This window comes from Chenopodium album, chromosome 24 (assembly GCF_948465745.1).
Source record: "Chenopodium album chromosome 24, dcCheAlbu1.1, whole genome shotgun sequence".
Taxonomy (NCBI): Eukaryota; Viridiplantae; Streptophyta; class Magnoliopsida; order Caryophyllales; family Amaranthaceae; genus Chenopodium; species Chenopodium album.
In genome coordinates this window covers 27,907,484-27,934,491 of record NC_137857.1, presented here as the reverse complement: position 1 = coordinate 27,934,491, position 27,008 = coordinate 27,907,484, and the positions used below count along the sequence as shown (strand labels likewise).

The window sequence follows — 27,008 nt, the reverse complement described above, 5'->3', positions numbered from 1 at the left end:
AACCTGTTTTCCGTCGGAAAAGGTGTTTCCGACGGAATTTCGTCGGAAACTGTCGTCGGAAAAGGCCTGGTAGGAACAATGACATTTTCCGTCGGAAACAATTTTCCGACGGAATTTTTCGTCTGAAGACAATTTTAGGCACTTGGAAAATCCGTCAGAAATTTCCGACGAATTTAAAATTCGTCGAAAATTTCCGACGGGAATTCCGTCGGAAACTGTTTTTGGGAAATTAAAAAAATACGCCGTGCCACTACTAACCACATCACCACCACCACCACTAAACCTTAACCCACTGCCACTACTAACCACCACTAAACCTAAACATCAGACCACTACCGCCGCCGCCCACTGCCACCACCACTCAAACCCTAACCCAGACCTAACCAAACCTTGACCCAGATCCGACCAAACCTTACCCAAACCCGACCTAAAACAACCCATTTCCCTAACCTAGACCCGACCGAACCCACCCTTAAAATGACCCAGATCCCATACCGAACTCTAACCCTGACCGAACTCTAACCAAAACACCCATACCCCACCCTCACCCATACCCAGATCTACCCACCTAAACACCCAAACCCTAACCCGGACCCGACCGAACCCGACCCCACCTAAGCCCAGATCTCACAGCCACCACAAACCACTGCAAATGTTAAACGCACGCACATCAGCCACACCCACCACCACCACCGAAATCCATATTTAAAAAAAAAATAATCGGAAACAAAAATCGAAAAATTAAAACATAAAACATACCTGAAATTGAAATATGCTTCGAATTTCAACACGGAAACGGTTTAACAAGGCCAAATTCGGCCATGAAAAGTGTAGATCTAAACTTTTCATGGCCAAATTTGGCCTAAAAAACCTTTCAAGTAGCTGGTTGATGTCGTTTGTGTGTTGGTCGTTGATGACGGTGGTGTTTGATGACGGTGGTTGTGTTGTTGTTGATGTCGTGGTGTTTGATGACGGTGGTTGTGTTGTTGTTGATGCCGTGGTGTGGTGGTCGAAAGAGGGGAAAGAGAGGAGAGAGAAGAGGAAAGACCAAAAGGAGGAGAGGAGATCGAGAGAAGAAGATAAGAGGGAGAAGCAGAGAGGAGAACGAGAGGAGAGAGAAGCAGAGGAACGGAGAAGAGAGAGAGTGGAGAGGAGAAGAGAAAAGAGGCGCTTCTCAAGTTTGTTTAGGGTTTTGTAGCGGAAATGGTTTTTTTTTTTAAAAAAAAAATATGTTCCGACGGAATATTCCGTCAGAAACTTACGACGGACTATAAATCTGTCGGAAAAGGTAATTTCCGACGGAAAATTCCGTCGGAAAATACAAAAATTCCGACGGATATTTATTCTGTCGGAAATTTCCGACGGAATCGATGAATTCGTCGGAAATTTCCGACGAAATAAAAATCCGTCGTAAATTTCCCTTTTTCCGACGGAATATTGGGTCCGTCGGAATTAAGCTATTTTATAGTAGTGTTTGCTTCACGGTGGGAGTGGCTGACTAACAAGTATAGTGTTGAGGTGGTGTGTTCAATGGCCGTGCTTATGTGGGCAGCGTGGAGATGTAGAAACTTGGTGGTGTTTGACAATGAGAGGGCGAACTTTGTAATGCTTGCGGCATGTTTCTATAAATTGGTTCAAGATTATAATGCTTATGCCTTTAAGTGTAATTTGTGGTTGGTGCACCATGCGCATGGTGCACCCAAAAGAACATTTAGTATATTTAAAAGAACATGGGTAAAAAATGAACATGTTTTTATTTTCTTACAACTGCAAATCCATCACTCTATTCTCCTACAATTTCTCACTCCTTTTTCCCTTCCTATCACTCTCCTTCTTGCTGCCAATTTTTACTCTCCTTTACACCATAGTTTTCATTTAAGAATTTCAATGAATTTGGGTAAAAATCATTTCCAAAGTACTCATTTTCTCTCTCCATAACTTTTCTCTCTATCTTTTTCTATTTTTCAAAAAAATTTCAAAATAGCAAAATTGTTCATCTTCAAAGTGAAACCCAAGAAAAAAATTGAACTTATTTCAACAATTCAACCTTCAAACTTAAACAAATGGTGGATTCAAGTAAAATGTAAGTATAAATTTTGTACATGCAAATTGTTTTTCGTCAATAATTTAAAAGTCAAAGTGTTTAATTTTGTGAATTTGGGGTTTTTTTTTAAAAAAAAATAATAATTAAAGCTATAAAGTATAAGTTGTTCAAAAAAGAACAATTAGAGGAGAAAGAAGAATAGTAATGAATTGAAGCCAACTGGAAGATAACCAAGCAAGGTTAATTTTTCAAACACTAACTTGTTCTTTTTCAAACACTAACATGTTCTTTTCATTCCATGTTCTTTAAAATATGCCTAATGTTCTTTTCGGAAGTCATGTTCTTTGTCAAACACAAATATGTTCTTTTGTTGAACACTATTATATGCATGTTCTTTTTCAAATACTAGCATGTTTTTTTTCAAACACTGGCTTGTTCTTTATCAAACTCTAACATGTTATTTTTATTCCATGTTCTTTAAAATATGTCTAATGTTCTTTTCGGAGGCCATGTTCTTTGTCAAACACAAACATGTTATTGTGTTGAACACTATTATGCATGTTCTTTTTCAAATACTAGCATGTTCTTTTTCAAACACTGGCTTGTTCTTTTTCAAACGCTAACATGTTCTTTTTATTCCATATTCTTTAAAAAATGTCTAATGTTCTTTTCGGAGGCCATGTTCTTTGTCAAACACAAACATGTTCTTGTGTTGAACACTATTATGCATGTTCTTTTTCAAATACTAGCATGTTCTTTTTCAAATACTAGCATGTTCTTTTTCAAACGCTCGTATGTTCTTTTTTTTCTCATGTTCTTTAAAATAAGCCTAATGTTCTTTTCGGGTGCACCATGCGCATGGTGCACCCGGGTGCACTATATTATTTTCACTCTAAGTGTTGCTGGTCATACAGGTCTTACTAGCATGGATGTTTGGCACCCTCCCCCCTCTGGCTGCGTGAAGTTTAACTTCAGATGCCCATGTGCCTAATGCTGGAGCTGCTAGCGTTTGTGTGGTGGGGCGTGTTGCGAGTGGTACTCTGATTTGCGCGGCAACAAAGAAGGTTTAGGGATCTTAGCAGGAATATATTGAAGCCATGGCGGTTTTGTATGCTTTGAGACTTGCGCGAAGGTTGGGCAATAAGAATATTTGGGTGGAATGTGATGCAATGAATCTTAACAAGCAGGTGAATTCAAGCGTTGGAGGTCTTTCCTCTTTATTTGTTATTTATGATTAGATTAGTATCGATAGAGCTTGTTCGATAGTTGTATTATTACCCATGTTAAGCAATCTTGTAACACGGCTACCCATCTACTCCCTCCGTCCCAAAAAGAACGACTCATTTGGGTTAATTACGCGGGTATTAAGGAAGTTAAGTAAAAAGAAGTAAAAGTATATTGGAAAGATAAATTTACATGGGGTTTGTAAAAAAAATAGAGAGAGAAAGTAATAAAATAACATGGAAAATCAAATTTTTATATGGGGAAGCTACTTTTCCACAAATATTGTAGCAAATTGGTGGGTGTTTTAATACAAATGTGTCAATTTTTTTGGGACAAAGTTTTGGCCAAATGGGTCGTTCTTTTTGGGACGGAGGGAGTAGTAGCTAGGTGGGATACTAGTGATTTTCCGGAGTATGTACGACTTGACTCTCTCCCCCAAAGTGTCTTGACTTTAGTGGGATTAGATTATGCTTAATAAAATTGCTCTATCATTTTCCTCAAAAAATAAAAAATAAAATTTGATTAAATATTTTATTGCTAAAATCGTGCATAGCACGGGATTACTTAGTTACCTCTATAACGGTTTGAAGTCTCAAACCGGTCATCAATACTCAATAACCTATTTTATCAAATTACGTAACACGTGTCAAGCTGTCATTGGTTCAAAATTAAAAAAAAAAATCCAAAAAAACCAACACCAGCTCCCAACCATCCACCCCACCGAGAAACACCCAACCCCATACCATACCCCTGCCGGGAAATCGCAGCCAATCCTCATTTTCCTCCTTTCTAATTCAGGTTCTTATTTCTCTCTTTTCTTTGTAATTTCGTTCAACCTCATAATTGACTGGTTTTAAGTTCAATTGGTGATTGATAATCGACGAAAGGATTGATCATTTTGAGAATTCCGAATTGTATGCTTATTGAAGTGATTTGACTATTTTCAAGCTGAATTATTGTGTTTAATTTCTGACTTGTATTCTATTTGGATTGTTTTCGGTAATCGGGTATGAGGTGTGCTGGAGTTCTAATTACATGATCAGCAATGTTGCCTTTGTCTTTGCTGCACTATCTTCATACAGAATCTCTTCTTTTATACTTCGTATAAATGATGATAGTCTTAGCTTAATAAGTTATAATAGTCTTAGTCTAGTATTATGATGTAAATTGTAATGGAAATTGTAATTGGCATTGACCTTCTTCAAGAGCATTTTGGCTTATGATGGGGTTGGGTTTCCGGTGGGGGGAAGGGGAGGGTGGGAAGCTGCTTGGGTTTGACTGTTATTTTTATTTATTTATTTTAAATTAAAATTAAAATTTTTTAAACAAAAACAAAATTAATCTTCTCATCATGTAACTGGTCATCGGGACTGTTAGAAGAAAACATACCCAATTGGAATGTGATAATGCATGGTGTATATGTAACATGTATGTTTAGAAAGAAAAATAATAGGAGAAGTGAAAGTTATCACCAAAAAAAAAAAAAAAAAAAAACACCTAAATTCATGAGAATTGAGGATTGAGGTTTTGGAGAAATCTTATTAATTGACTCTGTAATTATATTATAGATTCCATAATAATCAAAAGTTGGGTGTATTTAAAGTAAGGGCCTATACTGATTCACTGAGCTGAGCTAAACTAAACTAAACTGAATTGAATATTTAATGGGATTAGGGAATTAGGAACAGAACTAAACTGAATTGAACTGAAAATAAGCTCAAGAGAACAGGCCCTAAATTGGTCTAATTTGAGATTATTTAAACCAATTTTTCCAAAAATAAATTTGAGTTTGGTTTATGTATAATCCCATTAGGATCTATGCTTCCTGTGCTATATTAATTGAAGAGCCAAAGGGCCTGTTCTGATTGACTGAAGTGAACTGAATATTTTATGAGAGAAGGAAATTAAGATAAGATAAGAACTGAACTGAAAATAATCTAAAGGCTCAAAGTCTTTGAACTACTATTATTAGATGTCTTTGAACTACTAGATTTTTTGATGAATTTTCACTAGGCATGATCTTTAAAAAAACGGTTATGTAGGGATTTAAATGAAAGAAAATTTCCGCTTTGGATGCCCTGAGGTTTAGCGTAGTTATGTTTTCGTGCCCTTTTTTCTGTAATTCTGTTTTTGTGCCCTTGAGTATGAAGGGAGACTGGTAATTTTGTTAAGTTATACTTTCTTTTTGATTGTCAATTTATAATTTTCTAAGAAAACTCGAATATGCTTGAACATAAGATGCACACTCTCTTTAATCAAGCAAAAGCATACATTATAATTAATTTGAATAACATTAATAGAAAGAAGATACAATAATCTGTACATATTTTATCATATGACATAAACTGTTGGTAAAGGAAAAGCATGGTTGAGCTTTATTTTTCATCTATGTAGTAACTTGTGGCATGTTCTTTAATCCAAGAAAACAAAGAAATAACGGCATAATTTCATACCCCAATCTAGTTGGGCAATATTGTCATTCTTGAAGATTTTGCTGTACCTTAAGCTTTTTCAGTGAAGTTAGCAGAGATTTTATATCTGGTCGTTGTTCAGGAGCAGACGAGGTGCAGAAAAGGGCTAGTTTCAGAAGCTCTTCTGCTACCTTTTCTTGATTTTCAGTAATGTTTGATACTAGAGCTGGGTCAATAACCTGAAGTAGTTTGTTTTCAGCAATGGCCCTTTCTACAATCTGGTTCAAGGTGACTGGTAATCCGTCCTCTTCTGCAAGACCTGTTGGGCTTTCTGCTGTAAGGTACTCCATGATTATTACTCCGAAGCTGAATATATCAACTTTGGTGGTAACACTCCTCATATATGCAAATTCTGTAGATGAGGTAACATGTATGGCAGAATAAGACTCATTTCAAAATAAATTGACAATGCAACATGTATGGACTGAAATTACTCGATGTAATAACAGTACAACGAAAGATAAAACTCAGAAATTTGATTAAACAAATTAATGGTTTTACAACGATAGTAGTAGGTTTAGCCTACAAAGCTCCAATAGTGACTTTAGGTCACAACTCTCCAAAATTTTCCTGCCTTCCTTCTACCCTCTCTACCTATTTATACTACGGATTATTAACCTAGCAAACTAATATTACTAAAATACCCATACTACCCCCCATAGGTTAGTCTTTTACACAACATGTTTTCAGTAGGAAGCGAAGGACTCTATCACATCAGATATCGCTTGAGCAATGCAAATTGGCTTTGACCATAACTTCATCAAAGTTTATGCTGCTTGGATGTGTTGCACTGGGTGATGGAAACTCAAGTATGTGTAGCTTAAGTGCTATGCTGAACATATTTATGCAACGAATAACTTTTGAAAATTATAAAACTATAGTAGGTTGTTCTGATTCTGTATTTTATTTGCAATATGTTCCCTCAGACTTGATGAATAAATTATTATTACATTTTGTAGTTGTTAGATGTAGTGATTGATGATTTCTGAGAAATGGAACGACAACCCATCATTGAACCACACAAGCTTTTGTGCTTTCTGACATTAATATCAGTGACATTCTTCCTAGTTAGTTATGAGATGATATTGTTATCATGTTTTTGTTCTGTTCGTAAATTTTATTTCAATGGGCGGAGTGCCTAGACTGAATTATGAATAAATTTATTGACTAATTTGTATATGAAAATAGGAAAAACACAAATATTTGTTGCTAGCTTACTAATGAATATTTAATGTTGGCAAAGACCATATAGTGTAAAGACAACTACAGAAAAGACGATGTAGAGGCAGAATTACCTGGTGCCATGTAGCCTATCGTGCCTTCAAATGCTGATGCAATGGAAGCACTGTCACCATTGTTGAGGTGAACACCTAGCATTCGTGCCATTCCAAAGTCACCAACATGAGCTTGCCAGTCTCCGTCCAAGAGAATATTTGAAGGCTTCAAGTCACAGTGAATAATGGGGAAGCCATAATCTAAATGCAAATAAGCCATGGCCTCAGCAATTGAGATACAAACATCAATTCTCTTTGATAGGGTCCACGTTGAGCGATCTACTGAAGGATCATGGATGATCTTTTCTAAATTTCCTTGCTCCATGTATTCAAGAACTAATGCCTTTAATTTTCTGCTTTCCCATGCATAACCAATAACTTTTACCAAGTTTCTGTGCCTCAGCTGACTTAAAATCTTCGCTTCTCTATTAAAATACTTGTCAGATTTTGCTGCAAATTGCTGCAAGTTCAACTTCTTTACAGCTACGATCTGTCCATCTTCCAATCTGCCCTTGTACACAGTGCTTATATTGCTGCTGCCGATGATGTTGTGTTCGCTAAAGAATTCAGTTGCTGTTTCTATATCTTTTGTTTCAAACCTTTGAAGGACTAAAGCTGCAGTGTAATCTACATTACAAGGCTCACGTTCTTTTGATTTCCTTTTCTTCTGGTAATGTTTATAAGACATGATTGCTATCAGAAAAAGCACCAATGCTGAAATACAAACTAGAGGTATCATAATCAGCCGTGTTTTTCTTGACAGAATGTGCTGAGATTGGCCATGGCTTCTTTTAGTACACAGACCAAGAGATTTGGTTCCACATAGACCTTTGTTTCCTGCTAAACTGGACTCTGGCATGTTCTTAAATACACCGGATTGTGGAACAGGGCCTTCAAGTTGATTGTAAGATAAGTTCAGATGTTTTAAGCTGGAGAGAGCACTGAGTTTCTCAGGGATTTCACCTTCCAAGTGGTTCCATGAAAGTTTAATTGTGCTTAGATTTTTTAGATTTGCCAAACTATCGGGAATCTTACCATTGATTTGGTTCTGTGACAGGTTCAAGTTTCTGAGGTACTCCATACCAGAAAATATTTCACCAAGGGGGCCAGATAGCTTATTATTTGACATATCAATGAAGAGCAAGTTCCTGCAATTCTTAATTGTTTCAGGAATAGTTCCTGACAAATCATTATTTGAGATGTCGATGACTTCTGCCATCTCCAGTTTGCCAATATCTTCAGGAATTGTTTCTGACAGGGAATTGTGTGATAGGTTCAGGTACATTAGTGAGCTTTTCATGCCTGCTATTATTGGCCCGGTTAAATTGTTGTGGGAGATATCAAGTACTAACAGAGGGCTTAGTTCAAATATGTGTCTTGGAATGGACCCTTGGAAATTGTTTCCGTTTAGCATTAAAGATGAAAGAAACTTCAATTCAGAGTAAGACTCTGAGATTGGACCTCTAAACTGATTATTTTGCAACTCGAGAATGTTGAGTTGTTTTAGTCGAAAAAACTCTTGTGGAATTTGACCTTCCAGTTCATTATCACTCAATGAAAGGGCTTGAAGGAGCGAGAGTCTGGAGAGTTCGGGAGGAATTTGGCCTGTGAACCTATTTGTGTGGAGTATTAGGCTGATCAGCATGGTTAAGTTACCTATCTCTGGTGGAATATTCCCAGTAAATGAATTCTGAAGAAGGTGCAACTTTCTTAACTTGCTTAGTTCCCCCACCCTTCCATTCAGGGGCCCACTTAGATTATTTTTGCCTAAATCTAAGGTTTCAAGATTGGAGCAATCAAAGAGGTCATCTGGAATGTCTCCAGACAAGAAATTCTTTCCAACAGAAAAAAATGTGATGTTGGACAACCGCCCTAAACCTTGTGGTATCTTCCCAGTTAACATGTTATAAGATAAGCTGACAGAGAGTAGGTTCGAACAATTGGTAATGCTACTAGGGACTGAGCCACTTAAAAGATTGTCATTCAAACTAATGTTCTTTAAGTTAGACAGTTTTCCAATGACAGATGGTATTGTTCCTGTGAGGAAATTCACACTTGCTGAAAATAGTTGTAAGTTTGTTAGGTTGGTCAAAGAAGACGGAATTGAGCCTGTCAGATTGTTCACCTGCAGATTCAACACTTCCAAGGATGGTAGAGATCCAACCTCAGGAGGTATACTTCCGCTTAGTTGATTTTCTGAAATATCTAAGGTTGTCAATAGTTTGCAGTTTGCTAAGGACTTGGGGATCACAGAAGTTAATTTGTTTTTGTACAAACTCAGTATAGTTAGGTTTCTGCAGCGGCCTATTTCAGGTGGTATATTTCCAGTGAGTTTATTCTCCATGAGCTGTAGGGTTTCTATGTTTTTCAAGTTCCCTATGCTGTGAGGAATTATTCCAGATAACTGATTCCCAGTAAGGTCTAATATAGTCAATGCTGTTAACTTCCCTATAGATTCAGGTATCGAACCTTCTAGTATGTTGACATAAGCAACAAAAATTTGGAGGGAAGCTAAATTTCCTATCTTAAATGGAATTTTTCCTGTAAGATTATTATAACTGAATGAAAGTTGTTCCAAGGATGTGCAGTTGCAGACATTTTCAGGGATACTTCCAGTTAAGAAATTGCTTCCTAACTCTAGGTATGTCAAATTACGCAGGTTGCCTAATGTTGCTGGTATTACCCCAGATAGTTTGTTTAGAAAGAGATCTAAAGTCCTTAATGATGTCAACTTCCCTATTGATTCAGGTATGGAACCTTCTAAATTATTTGCATGAGCACCAAGGACTTGAAGACTAGCTAAATTTCCAATGCTGTGTGGAATTTTACCTGTAAGATTGTTAGAACTCAACCCGATTTGCTCCAAGGATGTGCAGTTTGCAATACTGTCTGGGATGCTTCCGGTGAAGAAATTGTTTCCCAAGTCGAGGTATGTCAATAGTTGGAGCTTTCCCAATACTGACGGTATTGGTCCAGAGAAGGCATTCTCATAAAGGGTCAACTCCTTGAGCTGGGAACAGTTTCCCAGCTCTGAAGGAATCGGACCATAGAATGAATTAGAGGATAGATTAAGTACCTGAAGGTGGGATAGAATTCCCAAGGAACCAGATAGTCTTCCTCTGAGCTTCTTCTCTACAAGAGATATTGCAATAACATTGTTTGTATGTGTATCACAAGAAATGCCGGTCCAATTACAATGGTGTTTTGTTGTAGTCCAGTTGGACAGTGAATCGAGAGGATCTTTAGTGATGGATTTCTTGAAGGTCTGTAAGGCTTCTAGTTCAACCTGAAAGCTAGTTTTTACTGATATAACAGTTGTTGGTATGCTATATAGAATAATAATTAAAGTGAGGATGTAAACAGAACTTTGGAATGCCATTTTTAAACTTTCTTGAGGTGAATGCTTTAATGTGATGATGTGATTCTTATTATACTGCTGTTTTGCTGCTTGATGCATGAGTTTATACTGATATTAGCAGCAAGGTATCTCAGCAAATTGCTATATAAGAAAAAAAAATACTAGAAGCCTGTTTGCTAGCCGACGTTTATGACTTTTTAAGTCAATATAAAGTAGAATTTCTACACTGTCATGGTTCTTTAATGCATGAGGCAAGAATCAATCCCATATCTTAAGTACTTTTAAGACTTTAACCAATTAAGCTAGTTGAATGCATGACATCAGAAGAAAGTGGAATATTATGCAAGTATTACTAAACACAGAAGCAATAAAGTGTTAGAATGAGGCATGTTGATGTACTAATTTGACTTCGTATTGTACAAAAATGCAAGCTAAAGTAACGAACATGACAGTGAATAATAAGATTTGGAGTCATAGCTCTTAGAAATGAGAAATTGTACCTGTAATATAATAACTTTGGAGAGCTTTTGTATTAATTAGTCATAATTGGTTCTGACTTATATTTGAGTGAACAATGTCAAGTATTAGTTTACCTTGAACACATTCTAGATTAATCTGATCTCTACATAACATTTATTACAAAGTGTGATCATCATAAGCTCAAACGAGTATGATGGCTTGAACAATGCCCTTCTACAGTATACATACAGGGTTCATCCTCGGATCCTACACCAGCACCCCATTTTCTAATTAACAATATCGTCTCTTGCAGGTTTGATATAATGAACAAGCTAAGGATTAATATGCGTCTTTTCAACTTGTTCCCGTACATATGTGAGTGGTAAGTTGTACAACCAATTTCGAGTTTAAATTTCCTTGAATGTACTTTTCTTGACAAGTTGCATTTTTTTTTTTTTTTTTTCCCGAAGTATGCTTCACTGGTATAAACAATGAACATGTGAAATTCCTGAAGTCGAGGTTAGTCCAATACTGCATGTTGCTTGATTTTCTTTGTGTAAGTTCCTGGAATGAATTCACAATGAATACTTCTAGAATAATTTAAGTATTATTTTCTGAAGCCGGAACAGCTTTCCAGGTGCAAGGAATTGACCAAAGAACTTCTAGAATAATTCGAGTACGTAGAGACATGAAATATCTATGAGATAATCATCCTCGTGCCACAATCTACTTTGATGAATGAATGTCATGGTTTTGACAGCAAAATGGGTGTTAGAATGTGGCAAGTTGATAAACTTATTTAACATCATAATTTACAAAATGTAAAATATATCAGGAGTAACGAATATGGGCTAGCTAATAATTCTTAGAAATGAGAAATTCTTGTAATAAAATAACTAACCTTGAGGTTGGGGATCTTTTGTATGATAAGTCATTATTTATTGTATTTTGGAGTCAAAATTGGTTTTGACTTTTATTTTAGTGAAAAGTGTTAGCTTATTACAAACACATTTAAGATTAATCTCTATATAAGATTTATTTTACAAAGGTGATCATTATACAATAATTCTCCCGGCTAAAGGTGTATACTAAGGATATCTTCATCTACCCAGCGGGTAATCTATCCACATGAGGTTGATTGGCATGATTGCCATTAAGCTAAGGGCTACAGGATAACAGGAACTCAACTCAGGAACATACATTTATCGTCTATTTCATGATGCTAGAGATCCAATCTCAGGATGTATATAACTCTTGCAGGTTTGATATATTAGCAAGCTCAGGATTAATGCGCCTTTTTAACTTGTTCCCGTACAAAAAGAATTTGCTTGTTGCTACAACCAGTTTCAAGTTTAATATTCGTGGAAAGTTCTGCATTAAAGTATATTCTACAAGTAGTATATATAAACAATGCACATGTTAAAATTCCTGAAGTATAGGTAAGTCAAATACTGCAGATTGCTTAATTTTCTTGTTTATGTTCCTGGAGTATATTTATAATCAATATAACTTTCTGACACTGGAACGAAATTGACCAAAGAACTTCTAGAAAGTTTAAGTACATACAGACATTGGAGTGTGTTTTTACAATATGCATCTTGGGGTTATGCTATAAATATCGCATACTCATGAATTAAATTAGGATGTTTGGAAATAGGGGAAGGACTTATATATATCCTTAATCATGAGAAATTAGGGCTATATGCACAACTAATCATTTATGACAATTTGATACTTAAGCCTTAAAAACTATGTAGTAATGTACGGACGTACAGTTAAAAATGACTCTGATCTACGTAGTATGTAGTAAAATCATTGTATGTATTACACCAGAGGCCCAGAGGTATCTGTTATAGAAGAAACTAAGATTTTTGCTTTTAACTTATGGTTGCTGTAGCTTCTAGGTAGGATTGCCTCTTTATGTTCCTCCTTTGATGACTAGATTTTTCTGTTTGAAATTAGTCAGTAACTGTTTGAGTTTGAAACTGAAAGAGGTGATTTAAGCCTGATTTTTTTTAATCTGCATTTTCTAGCTTTGGCTTCTGTTCTAAGACTTATAACTGATTGACAGTTGTACCTGTAGTAACTACATGAACTATTTCTTTGTTATTGAATCACAAATTTATATATTGACTACTAATTATTTATTAGACTTTTTTTGTTCAATGATTTGGAGTTAAATGGATCAATGTGGTTTTGTGCTATGCATAGAAGTTGTAACATGAACACCTCTCGTTGAAAAATAGAAATGATAAAAGTTTGAAAATTACAAGAAAATCACCATACACAAAAATGTCATTATGTCAGTACTCAGTAAACCGAAACATTTTAAAATGGAAAATTACCATTCATAACAGGACTTCTTATTAAAGAGAAGTTTCTTACTCATACCACAATCTACTTTGAAGAATGGATGTCATGATTTTGACAGGTTATGGGACTATCTAGCTTAAAAAGACACGACAACACAAAGTTTATGTCAGGTCGATTTTCAGGATTAAGGGAGGTACAGGACAATGCTAGTTTAAGTATTTCTCTGACAATCACATCTTTTCTTGTGATACTTGAGGATAGATCAGGGTCAATAACACTAAGTGGCCTGTCTTCGGCCATTGCCTTTTCCACCAGATGGCGCAAGGTGAGTGGTGATCCTCCTTCTGTAAGACCTGTTGGCCTTTGTTTCATGAGGAACTCCATGATTACAACTCCAAAGCTGAATATATCTACTTTGGTCGTAAGTGTCCTCATATATGCAAACTCTGCAGTAAGAAACATAGCATAGTTTCAACATCTGAGTCAATCTAGAGACATTGGCAAAACAGTACTTCAAGAAATGAATAACTACAATGTTTATGTTTATGTAAATGATGAGTTTCTTAATAGACAGAGAACTGGTGCAGAAGAACTACCTGGTGCCATGTAGCCAATAGTGCCTTTGAATGCTGACACTGTGGTACTGCTAAGACCACTGGGAAGATGAACACCCAGCATTCGAGCAGTTCCAAAATCACTGACATGAGCTTCCCAATCTTTGTCCAGGAGAATATTTGAAGGCTTCAAGTCATAGTGAATTATAGGGATATCGTAACCTGAATGCAAGTAAGCCAATCCTTCAGCTATAGAGATACACACATCAATTCTCTTTGATAAAGTCCAATTTTAGCAGTCTGCTGAAGGATAATGAATGATCTGCTCTAAATTTCCGTTTTCCATGTACTCTAAAACTAATGCCTTCAATTTTCTGCTCTCCCATGCATAGCCAATCACCTTGACTAAGTTTTGGTGTTTTAGCTGACTCAAGATTTTGGCTTCTCTGTAGAAACACTTGTTAGATTCTGCTGTGAATTGTTCCAAATTCAGCTTCTTTATAGCTACTACTTTTCCATCTTGCAATGTTCCCTTGTAGACAGTGCTTAGATTACTGCTACCAAGAACACGGCTTTCACTGAAGTTATCAGTAGCAACTTCTATATCCCTCGAGCTGAATCTCTTCAATGTTAAAGCTCCTGCATTATCTATCTCAGGTGTCTCAAGTCCCTCAACTTCCCTGATACTTCTCTTTTGATTATGTTGTCGCTGCTTATAAATCAGGATGACAATTATAAGAAGTAAAATTACTGATACACACAAAAGGGGTATCAAGATCAATATTTTTTTCTTGCGCATAGAATTGGAGATGCTCTTGGTGCAAGAATGAAGAAGTTTGGTCCCACACAACCCTTTGTTTCCGGAAAAACTTGATACAGGGAAGTTTCGGAGGACACCATTTTGTGGAATAGCACCTTCAAGATGATTGTAGGAGAGACTAAGAAATTTTAAACTTGAAAGGTCATTGAGTTTGTCAGGGATCGGCCCATCTAATTGGTTTTGTGAAAGGTCTAGTGAATTCAGTTGCCTCAGCTTTGCCAAACTTGCAGGAATCTGACTATTGAGCTGGTTTCTTGACAGATTCATGCTTGTAAGAGGATTTGTCTCATCAAACATACCTTCATGAAGAGGACCAGATAAATCATTCGCTGACAAATCAAGGTTCAGCAGGTTTCTGCAGCCTTTGAGCGTTGCTGGAACAGGTCCTGAGAAATTATTGTGTGACATGTCGATGGACTGTACCATCTCCAACATGCCAATTTCTTCAGGAATTTTTTCTGACAGAATATTGTGTGGTAAGTTGAGGTAAGTTTGCAATCCCTTCATGTTGGCGACAACTAGTCCGCAACTGAGCCATTGAAATTGTTTTGAGAAAGATCCCACATTGTAAGACGACTAAGTTTAGCCATGCCTGATGGAATGTGCCCATGGAAATTGTTTCCTCCCAGGTTCAAGGTTGAAAGAAGCTCGAGTTTTGAAAAAGAATTTGAAACTTGACCACTTAACTGACTGTTCTGCAACTCTAGTATAGTAATCTGTTTGAGTTGGAATAACTCCTCTGGAATTTCACCTTCTAGTCTGTTGTCATGCAAGGCAAGATCTTGGAGGAGAGTGAGCTTTGAGATTTCACTTGGAATTCGGCCTGACAATCTGTTTCTGTCTATCTGTAGTGTAAATAACCTGCTAAGATTACCAATTTCTGCTGGAATCTTCCCTGTAAAAGAATTTGAATGAAGTTGCAGCCTCCTCAGATTACTCATTTTCCCAATACTTGGTTTCAGCGGTCCACTAAAGTTGTTTACAGCTAAATCAAGAATTTCAAGACTAGCGCAGTCAAAGATATCATCTGGTATGCTACCTGACATAGAATATCTTCCTACCGAGAAGAATGTCATGTTAGCTAACAGCCCTAAACCATGTGGGAGCTCACCAGTTAACCTGTTATAGAGGCTTACGGCAAGGAGTTGTGTACAATTGGTTATACTAGAAGGAATTGGGCCACTTAGTAGGTTTTGGTTCAAGGTAAGGTTCTTTATGTTATAAAGCTTCCCAATAACGGATGGTATTTCTCCTGTTAGGAAATTGAAACTTGCTGAGAAATATGTCAGGTTTTTCAGGTTAGTTATAGAAGACGGAATTGAACCATTAAAATTGTTAGAGTGCAACATCAACATCTCTAACGATGGTAAAAACCCAATTTCAGAAGGTATTTTCCCACTTAACTCATTAAAACACCCACCAATTTGCTACAATATTTGTGGAAAAGTAGTTTCCCCATATAAAAATTTGATTTTCCATGTTATTTTATTACTTTCTCTCTCTATTTTTTTACAAACCCCATGTAAATTTATCTTTTTAATATACTTTTACTTCTTTTTACTTAACTTCCTTAATACCCGCGTAATCAACCCAAATGGGTCGTTCTTTTTGGGACTCAGGGAGTAATAAATAATTTAAATAATAGACAAAGTATATTGTACGGGGTATTAATAATAGTATAATTATATTTATTTATGTTAATTTAATTGTTATGGTTCAACTTCCTCTATATAAACCCTTCATTTAATCAATAGTATTACGGTAACATTTTGAAAATGTTAACCTAGAAATCAAAACGCTGGTATTAGGGTTCCGTCAACTTGGATGAAAAACTAGACGGGCAAGTAACGGCGCGTCTAAATAGACGGCCATGTGAGCGAAATCAAAAGATTCCATCCCAAAGACTTAGCGTCCGGACCTTCCTTCAAAAACCCAGGTGGAAAGTTTCGTCCGTCTAATTTTCGGATCTTATCAGTCCAGAAAGTGCCCATGCGGACAGGACATGACATTTGGTCCAGGGCGTTCGCCCCTTCAATGAGCGGACATGACCTGTCCGCCCCATATACAAGCTCAAAATCTCTGTATACTCGGACGCATTAAGACGAGTAGAAGATCAGAGGAGGCGGCCAGTAAGCGTACGAGCCACCCCCTCTGAGGGGCAAATGTTTAGGCTAAAAATTACCCCATATACGTGGTCCAATCCCATAGTGACACGTGACCCAGTCAGAGGGCGACATGTGTCCCTATGGGAAAATGACGCTTGTCATATGCCCTAAAGGGCACCTGAAATCAGCAAGAGAAAAGGCCCTTATTACATCAGGGCCCAAATCCCGAGAAACGCCAGTGAAAGCCGCAAAGCGGCACCCCTAGGAAACACGTGGCACTCTCTGATTGCGCAGCCAATCATGTCACGAAGTTTTAGGGTACAAACCCTAAAGGGACACACACTTCCACCCCTATAAATACCCCAATCATTTATGATGGGAGGGGTGGATTGTGACATAACCTTGAAAAGAGCACTAAAGAGCTCCAACTTCTCTCTACTTTCTCTCTCTAGATTTTCCGTTTTTCGATTTCTAACTTGATCGTTGGAGGCGAATATTCCGGCAAAGGAATATTCGTTCATTTTGCAGGTGTCCGTGTCTCATTGCCTGAAGAGCGCGACCAGTATTCGAGGAGATCACAAAATACCCCGAAACAATTACCTTTCAATAAATTACGATAAAAGTACGACGATCAACGTAACAATACGCAACCTTCCTTACACAAACATATGGTGGGCATCACTATAAAATGACTAGAAGATAATGGACATTGGAGATGAAATAGAAAAGTTTTACAAGAAATCAGTCTTTGGGTTTGGTTAATGAATAACACGACAAATTGAAAACGACAATGGCTGCTTTATATATATATATATATTATATTATATATATATATATATATATATATATATATATATATATATATATATATATATATATATATATATATATATATATATATATATATATATATATATATATATATAATATTAGAATAACTAAAAAAGATTATTAGGGTTTAACATAGTTTATATAAAACAAATAAGTAGAGTCCATATAAAATATGTTATCAAATACATACTACCTCCGTCCCCTTTTGATAGTCCCTTATGGGCAAATTTTAGTCCCAAAATGTTCACCCCATTTGCTTTTTTCAACAACCATTAATATTAAATTTTTACCAAAATTCCCTCCAATTTGCAACAATACTTGTGCAAATTTAGATTTCCTATGAAAATTTTGTTTTCCCATGCACTTTTATTACTTTCTCTCTCCACTTTTTTGGATACTCAATGTCAATTTACTTTTTCAATATCATTTTACTATTCTTATTTATGTTTATTAATTCCCGTGAAAAATGCCCATAAGGGACTATCAAAAGGGGACGGAGGGAGTATCTTATAATATAAAATAAAAGATATGATATAAAATCTGATTTTAATACAAGATACAAAATATACGGGTATTACAAGCGGTCACTTCAGAGTTGAAGTGGTTAAAGGCATCGCTTGGTAGCTTGGGGGTAGCACATCCATGTGCGATGAGCTTATTTTGTGATAGTCAATCGACAATATTGCTCAAAACCCGTTTTTTCACGAGCAAACTAAACACATTGAGATCGATTTTCATTATGTTTGTGATGCAATTCAAGATGGTATCATTAGTTCTTGTCATGTGAAAACAACGGAGCAATTGAAGGATATATTCACAATTAGGGCTGGCAAAAGCTGACTCAACCCGACACCCAACCCGAACCCAATCCGAAATAAATGGGTTTTAATTAAAATTTTCAACCCATTTATGTAATTGGGTCACCCGAGTCGGGTTCGGGTTGGAAATCCCAACTCGAAAATAACCCGCCTAACCCGTTTAACTAATTTTGGTCAGAATATCATAACCCGTTTAATCCATAAGAATTTTTTTTTTTTTGGTTCAAGCCCAATGCAATAGATAGTCATATAAATATAAACTAAACCCTAAATGAAATTGATTCTTCTTTTCTACCGCCTCTCCTCTCTCGTCACTCTCTCTCCTAATCTCCACTATGGTGGCGTACCACTTTCTTCTAACTTTCTTCCATTTCACTAACTCACTAATTGAGGTAGTAGATTAGCCGATTAGGTGAGGATTCATTCTTAACTTCTCTTCTTCAATATCTAGCTCTTGAATTTTGATATTTCATTACCATGAAATTACCCATTGAAAAGAAGAATCAATTCAACCAAGACAAGCTGGAGAATATTGATTATTGATTTCTGCAAAAGTTTTTTTTTTGTTGAAAAATGTAATATAAAATGTATACAAATTAAGTAGTACAAGTATTTGTGAATGTAAATATATATTAAATGATTCAATTTTTTTAAGAATATTATATTAACGGCTACTGTGTGTGTTAATTCGAGTGGGTAAATAACGATTTTGTTTGGTTTTAACTTTAAACACTCATAAACACACTTTTAAAAAATCAGGTTAAATGGGTCGGGTTCAGGTCAACCAGTCTATAAACAGGTTGGGTCGGGTCAGAATTTCTGACTTGTTTATGTAAACAGGTCGGGTTCAGGTTTGGGGGTGTTGACCCGTTTATCTAAACAGGTCGACCAGAACCTGACTCGACCCGCCCTGATTGCCAGCCCTATTCACAAAGGCCTTAGGCAAGTGCTAATTTTTATACTTACTTGACAAGTTAGGCATTTGTGATTTTCATGCTCCAACTTGAGGGGGATGTTAAGTCTAATATCTATTGTATTTAGTTGATTAATGAGCCAAGGTTTAGGCCCTTGTTTAGGTTGTATATAAACACCTTACACAGTAATACAAACTAGGGAGTCACATTCTTGACAGTGTTCATTTTTTTATTAGTGAATGTTCAGTTATTTTTACGTGTTCATATTTTTTACTTAAAGTTCATTATTTTTTACGTGGTCATATTTATTTAATAAATGTTCATTTTATAGTGTTGGTGCATCTATTTTAGCTGTATACACGGTCGTTTCAGAAATTTCGGTGGCCCGGGACGAAGACGTAAATTGGGCCCTAATTTACAAATATAAATTTGCACTCCAAACAAATGTCAATTCAAGTAATCAAATCTGAAAAAATACAAAACAATTGAAACAAAAAGTTTTAGTAAAATTAACCAAATAATAATAAAATTACATAATTACATTATGATTTAGGAATGAAAAAGTATAAAATTAAAAAGTTCGATAAGAATTTACCTTAGCATACTAGCATTTTGATGAAATGATGAACCCGTAGCTCTCGCCGAATGAGTCGAAGCAATCAGAACAATCAAATGAACCAATTCAACAACCAATCTATGAATTAGATATTTTTTTCCCCTAATTTTATATTTCTTGATTGAAGAAAATTGTACAGGATATAAAAACTTAAAAGAAAGAAATGCTTTAGACGAATAAAGTAGAATTTATAAAGAGAATTATATATAATTAGATAAATTTTTGTTGAAAATTGAAGGATAAAATTACCGTTTATCATAATCATGAAGGAGAACGGATTAATCTGACCGAAAATTGAATTGAGATACATTTTGAAAAATAAAATTACCGAAAAAAGGGGATATAATTGAACTTATGATTTTTTTTTTTTTTTTTTTGCTATGGCCCTGGCTGTATAAGAGTGCAGCTAAGACTTATTGGGTTTGAGAAGATGCGGTTTTATGTTTTTTAGTTGGTTTTTTTTTTGGCCCGGCCTAAAAAGCTTATACGACCCGAAGCTTGACCCAATTAGTCTAAGGTGCACCCTTAGATAGGTGCAACAACGTAAAAAAAATCAACACTACGCTCTACAAAATGAACATTTAATTAACAAATATGAACATTTAGTAAAAAAAATATTAACATGAAAAAAATGAACATTTAATAATAAAAAATGAACACGTAAAAAAAATGAACATTTAATACTTATAATGCATATGTTTCATAATCATATTATTTTTTATTTCTTTAAATTTTTATGTTCATAATTAAATGCATTATATTCATAATAATATTTTATATGTTCATATATAATTTCAAATATTCATAATGTAAATATGCAGTGTTGTTCATGAAATATTAATTTAATCTGTTTATGCATATGTTGTCTTTCTTAAATGTTTATGTTCATATTTTTTTTACGTATATGTTCACCTTTTGAATGCTTATATCCATTTTAAAAAAACCAATGCTTACGTTCATATTTTGAAATGTTATGTTCATTTTCTGAAATGCATAAGTTCATATTTTTTATGCCTATATTCACTTTCTGAAAAGCTAATGTTCACATTTAAGGGAACCTATGCATATGTTCATATTTTGCATGATTATGTTCATTGATAAAAAAAAATGCAAAAAACAAGATAGAATTCAGTTCGTTAGAATTAAGAAAATCATATACTACCTCCATTAACATTTAGTTGCAACTTTGGAATATTTTATGTCTCTCAAATGATACCCCAAAGTTGCAACTAATCGTTGACGAAGGTAGTATAATCTAATCAATCGAAGTTAATCACAAAGTCACCACATAAGAAATCGAAAATCACACATTTTTATGCCTATGTTCACTTTCTGAAAAGCTAATGTTCATATTTTTTATACCTATGTTCACTTTCTGAAAAGCTAATGTTATTGCGCTGTTAGTGTTACACCTATTTCTAGGTGCATGAGTGTGCACCTAAGAATATGCGAGCTTGACCCGACTCGGCCCAGTTCGAGAAGTAGGTTGAGTTTTTTGGTTTTAGCTTGGCCCGAACCCAGCTTGGCCCGCCCAATAATCTATGACTACAACTAAAGTAAAATCCGCTTACATCACCACGGCTTATGTGTTAGCTTTTTATTAGAAAATTTCCCGCCAAAACTATAAGTGACATCATCCTTTTTTTTTTCCCTTTCAAGATAAAGCTAATGTTTAGCAAAGTTAAATTAATTACACATTTTCTTAAAAACTTAATTGTTTTTACTACATTAACTTAACTCGAGACAAAAAAAATTACTACGTAATTGGTGGTAGACTCTTTTATGCTTCTTTTTTCCTCCTTTAGTCCTATACTAAATGAAAGCCCGTGCGATGCATGGATTTTTTTTTTTATCTATAAAGCTCATGTAAGGATTTATTTTTTTTGGTTGTAATTACACCATACAATAATATGTTGATTAAATTATTGTGCTGATTAGGAAAAGGATAATTTTTATTATTTTACATAATTTAAAAAGAGATCTTATTTGTTGGTGCTAATTATGTGAAAATTGAATCTATAATTAATAAAAAAAATTTATAAATGTAATATCTTATTTGTCGGATAATAGATGAAAAAAAAAAATTAAAATATAAGTTTTTTTTTTAAAAAAAGTAAAAAATAATCCTAAATCGCTAATTAAGCTGGACCCTCCCCTAAGCTAATCCTTACAAAATTCATTATCACTAATTAAGTGTTTACCAAATATGCCGGATAAAACTTTTAACATTAAAAGTTATATTTTTTTAAAAATAATTTTAATCCTAAATCAATATTGGTATTTTTCTTATACGTAAATGACACATCAAATTAAACACTCATATCTCATTTGTGAAGTTTTCTTATGGGGTATTATTTATTTTTAATAAATAAATTGTGAAATTTCTTTTCATTGGTTGACTCTCAAATCTCATTCGTTAATTTATCTCAGGTGGCTATTGATTTTTTAATTTTAAAATTAAAATAAATTGTAATATGTTTTTTTTCATCGTTTGTCATACCTTTTTATATGTTATATAACCTAACGAATATTAGAATAAGATATTAGTGTTAAATAAATATAATTTAAATTATACGATGTTCGTATCTCTCTAAAGATAATTAAATAAAAAGAAAATTTTTAGTTTTAAAAATAATTTAAATCCAAATTAGTTACTATTTGTTTGATTTAAAAATAAAATTTGAATTTAATTTTTAATTTGTCAAGATATTATTTGTTTTTTTAAATAATTTAAATCATAAATCCTCTTTTTTTTTAAACTATGATTCATTTGTTGTAATCCCCCGTATGTTTAAGTATTATATAAATGAAATTTTATTTCATTTATAATATTTATTTGTATTTTTTCGTAATTTAATTTTAAAAGTTTCAAATTATTAATTTGGGTTAAAAAAAATTATTTTAGCACAGATTATTTTATGAGCCTATATCCTACAATCCATGATCATAAAAAACAAAGTCTAACCCATTTGTTTATTTAATTGGCCCATTATTTTCATGAGGCCTAATTCTACCCTACAATTCTCTCCAATAAATACCCCATGAATCCCCAAAAATTTCCTACAAAAAAGGTTAGTCTTATTTTCTTTCTCCTTTGTTTTATTAATATGTGTAATTATATTTATTGATTTATGGGTTTTTATTTTATTGTTTGAAATTAATTTAATTAGTATCAAATTGTATTTTGATGATTAAACTTTATAATTTCAGATTTTATACATGTCATAATTTTCAGATTTTGTAAATTTAATAACCTAGGGTTTTTAATCATTAAAAATCATGATTTTAGGGTTTTTATGAACAATTGATATAGGGCTTTTATAGTAATGATGTTTTGAAATTTTGGTGATTATAATTACTGATTAGTTTAACTTAATTTTTGATTATTTTGAACACGTAAATTCGTATTTTCATTTTTAGATTTCCGTTTATTAATATTAATCCCGATCAGGTTCTGAACTCATCCGATTTTGATAAAAAAAAAGTAGTGTTTTCCATGTGGAAGCAACGTTTTAAACCACCCTCTCGTGGCCAAATTCAGCCTCTAAATATGATTTTCGGCAGTTTTTGATTTTTAACGAAATTTTTTTTATGCTTCAAATTTTATCCTTGAGTTTGACTGATAAAATTAATTATGTTTAAAGTTAATAAAGCATAAATATATGTTTTATTAAAGGTTTAAGAGGTTTTTCATCATATTATATTCTTGGAAATTACTTGGGTTAGTAATATTAATTGTTGGTTGTTTTTTAGGAAGTGATTATTTCCTAGGAGACTTTTAATTGAGTATAAAAGTGATGTGTTGATAAAGTTTTGAAGGGTTTTTAATTAATCTAAAGTGTTGGAAATAGTTTCTAAGTACTACTTTTGTTGTTTTATAAAGAGGGTTTAATCACCCATTTAAAATGGAGATTATTAGGGGTTTTAAAATAATTTCCAGATTTTTATTAAACTTTAAACTTGCTGTGATTTCATGTATAAGAGTGTTTTTTAAGGTTTTTATGAAGAAAATTTAAAGAACTATATATAATCCTTTAATTTTAACTAAATGGAAGGTTTAAAGTGTTGTTTAATTGGATTTTGAAGGTTTTAAAGTAAGTTAGTATTGCTGTAAATTTGATTGCTTGGGTATTGATTGAATTATTGTTGTTTGGTTTAGGAGAGGATTTTATCAAAGGTGATTTTTAGTTAGTAAAGTGGCATACCAATTCGTTTACTCGAGGTACGTATTAGTTACGAAACCTTGCCTTTAGAAGCATGTTTAGGGATGTATCGAGAACCTAGTATCATGTATAGAGAAGACTAGGCATAATTGTTTGGTTGCACATTGTGATTTCTGTGTGTTGTGCACTATGTTGCTTTGCAAGTATTATTTATGCATTAATTTTGCAAGATGCGCTTAAAGGCAAAGGTATGTGAATATGTGGAATGATTTATTTATTACTCATTCATGATTATTGAAAAAGAATGAGTGAAGGAAGAATTCAAGTCTTAAAAGACGAGGTTAAGGTTTTGGGGTGCCTTATACACTTAAGGTGTGTATACACCGAGGTAGTTAATGGAATAAATAATAAATGTTGCTTGTCACTAATAAATCAAGAAATGGAATTGGAAACTTGTTTTACTTGATTGAATTGATATTGGATTGATTGTATTGTTTGCATATGAGTCATCATCAAGTCTAAACTTGTAAATCACATAAAGTGCAAGATGGATGGGCAATAAAACTTTGGATTGCTGTACATCTAGAGTAATTACAATCAAGGGTTGGGGGTACACGGGGTCTTAGCCGTGCACTTTTCTCGAGGTCGTCTGATCTACGAGTGTCTTATTTCAAATACTTTTCAAAACTAGGAGTAGATGAGATCTCATACTAACTACGGTCACGGAGTCGCGCCTGAAGTCGTTGGATATTTATTGATGTTTCCGAAAGAAGGTATGGGATTTTTTTTTATTGATGTTCCAAATGGAGCATGGGTTGGACAACCTTGTCTATCTTAATCCAATGAATAAAATGAAATGATTTACCTATTATTAATTAGTGGAGTCTTAGTAATGTAAACTGTTGAGTCATGTGTTTGAGTTTATAATTAAATTGTATTCGATGATTGATTTTTAATAGCATGCTAGGAATTTCTTATTATTTTTCGTAGCTTGTATGTACTCAGCTTTGCTGATTGCGTGCTTTTGTGTCTTTCTTTGGTCATGGCCTTCGCCTTTCAATGACCCTGTAATGATCCAATCTTTACACTTGTAATATTGGGGAGCAGACTTATCACAGGTGTTTGCATAGTTTGGACTTGCATCAAGGTGGTGGGATTTTGAGGAGAGAGTTGGTTATTGTTCGCAGTTTATGTCTTTCGCAAGTATAAATTTATTTAACCCGGTTTTATTTTTTATACTACTTCTTCTAGTTTGGATTTTGAAAATGGGCCTTAATGGTTCTAACTTTTAACACTTAATTTTGGTTTTATTTGTTGGTTTTGAAATTTAATGTTAACTGATTTAGTTTTTCTGCTGCTAATTTCTGATTTAGCCTTAATGTTTGAACATGTGGCGGTAGCACGTCAGTATTTCTCTTGGATTTTGTTCAGGGTACTTACAGGTTTGAAGAGAGAATTATTGGGGTGTTACATTTGTATAACGAAAGTACGTTGTTCTTCTATACATATATAGTTATAAAATCACTATATTCTTTCAAAAACAATAACTTAGACCACCATTATTCAATTACTCCATATCAACTTTATATAATGGAAAATTAATAAAGTCAAAAATAAAGATGGTGAGAATAACAGTAAAAAAGATATGACTTTATAAATTTTTAAATAGTTAAATAAAAAATATATACCAAGAATGTTGCATAACTGAAATTAATCTAATTGAATAACATTAAATCTTTATAATGAAATTTCATAATCACACTACTATAATATTTTTAAAATAATAATACATATATCCTACTAGAAGCTATAATACACAAATTAAAATAATTAGAGACGTCTCTTACAATTTTTAATTTTTTTTCCCTTTTTGTAGACTTACTTTTCTAATCTACACATTCCTCTTTTGGATTTATTTATTTAATTTTTTTTTGACAAAGGGTACAAACAGATTACATAGAAATACTAAAGCAGATAAAATTATCCGCCGCTTCCCCCGCAACTTGATGAGCTCGATGAACGCGCTGACGATCCGCCTAATGAATATAACAATACTGAAAGGTTGAGCCAAGTTGTTGAATCTTGCGGATAAGCCAAAGGTAAGCCACGTTACCTCGCCCATCCCCCCGAAGAAGGGTGACAAGATTATATGAGTCAGTAAAACCGTGACAGAATGATACACTCGGTCGAAAGCCCACTGTAGCCCGTACAAGCAAGACAAAGCACCAACCCATCCCAGCATGTATTGTTGAGACTCTTGGAACAAAGCGCCATCAGTTTGTAGTGAAACTAACGATCCCCCATAGGTACTCCGACTGAGCTGAGCTGTGTAAAACCCAGGAGGAATAGAGGCTCCTGCGTCACCTCCCGCAACATTAGGGGAAGAAGCAGCGTCAGTGGAGGATACAAAGACTGAATGAGTATCCATGACCTCCGCAAACTGTGAAGCAAAGGGCCTGGAAGCAGAAGACTCCCTAAAGATCCTAGAATTCTGGCATAACCACAAACTCCAAAGCGTACCGAAAAAGGTACCTAAGCGAGCACTGGAAGACCCATCCTGACTAATAAAGAGTTGGATATAATTGATGAGTGACATTTATGGCACTCATTTGATCTTTTTTTGGATGAATTTCATTTCATTTTATTACTCTTTTCTTTAGTTTTCCTTAGTTTTATTCTTAATTTCTTCATTTTATGCTTTTCATAGTTAGTTTCTCTATTTTGTGCATTTTCTAGTTTACTTGTCGTTTTTCCCTTTTATTTGCTTTTTCTCTTTTGTTTGTAGGTTGTGATTGATTGTCCAAGAATTCCCGAGCTTCCTTTCCATGGTTTTTCATTGCTTTTCATGCCTTCTTTCCATGGTTTTTCATTGCTTTTCATGCCTTATGCTTTTGCAAAGAGTTTCAAGTCAAGGGGGATCCGAGGAGCAAGCTTCAAGACCTTGGTTGTGCACTTTTCATGGCTTATGTTCTTCAAGAATACTAAGGAAAGTTGCTTCCTACCTTGTCCTCCATCACCATCATCAAGGGTGTGTGCACCCCATG

General features: G+C 34.4%; 1 protein-coding gene and 1 pseudogene across 1 annotated transcript; both read right to left on the bottom strand.

The window, feature by feature from the left end:
* Positions 1 to 5,040: 5,040 nt before the first annotated feature.
* LOC145610329 (uncharacterized) lies at positions 5,041 to 10,485 on the bottom strand. Its single transcript, XM_081665656.1, has 2 exons — positions 7,035 to 10,485; positions 5,041 to 6,091 (listed from the first exon to the last, which is right to left on the bottom strand). The coding sequence occupies exons 1-2, from the start codon at positions 10,468 to 10,470 to the stop codon at positions 5,745 to 5,747; spliced, it is 3,783 nt and encodes a 1,260-aa protein (XP_081521782.1). The 5' UTR covers positions 10,471 to 10,485; the 3' UTR covers positions 5,041 to 5,744.
* Positions 10,486 to 12,467: 1,982 nt separating this feature from the next.
* On the bottom strand, positions 12,468 to 26,560 carry LOC145610746 (LRR receptor-like serine/threonine-protein kinase FLS2; annotated as a pseudogene).
* Positions 26,561 to 27,008: the final 448 nt, after the last annotated feature.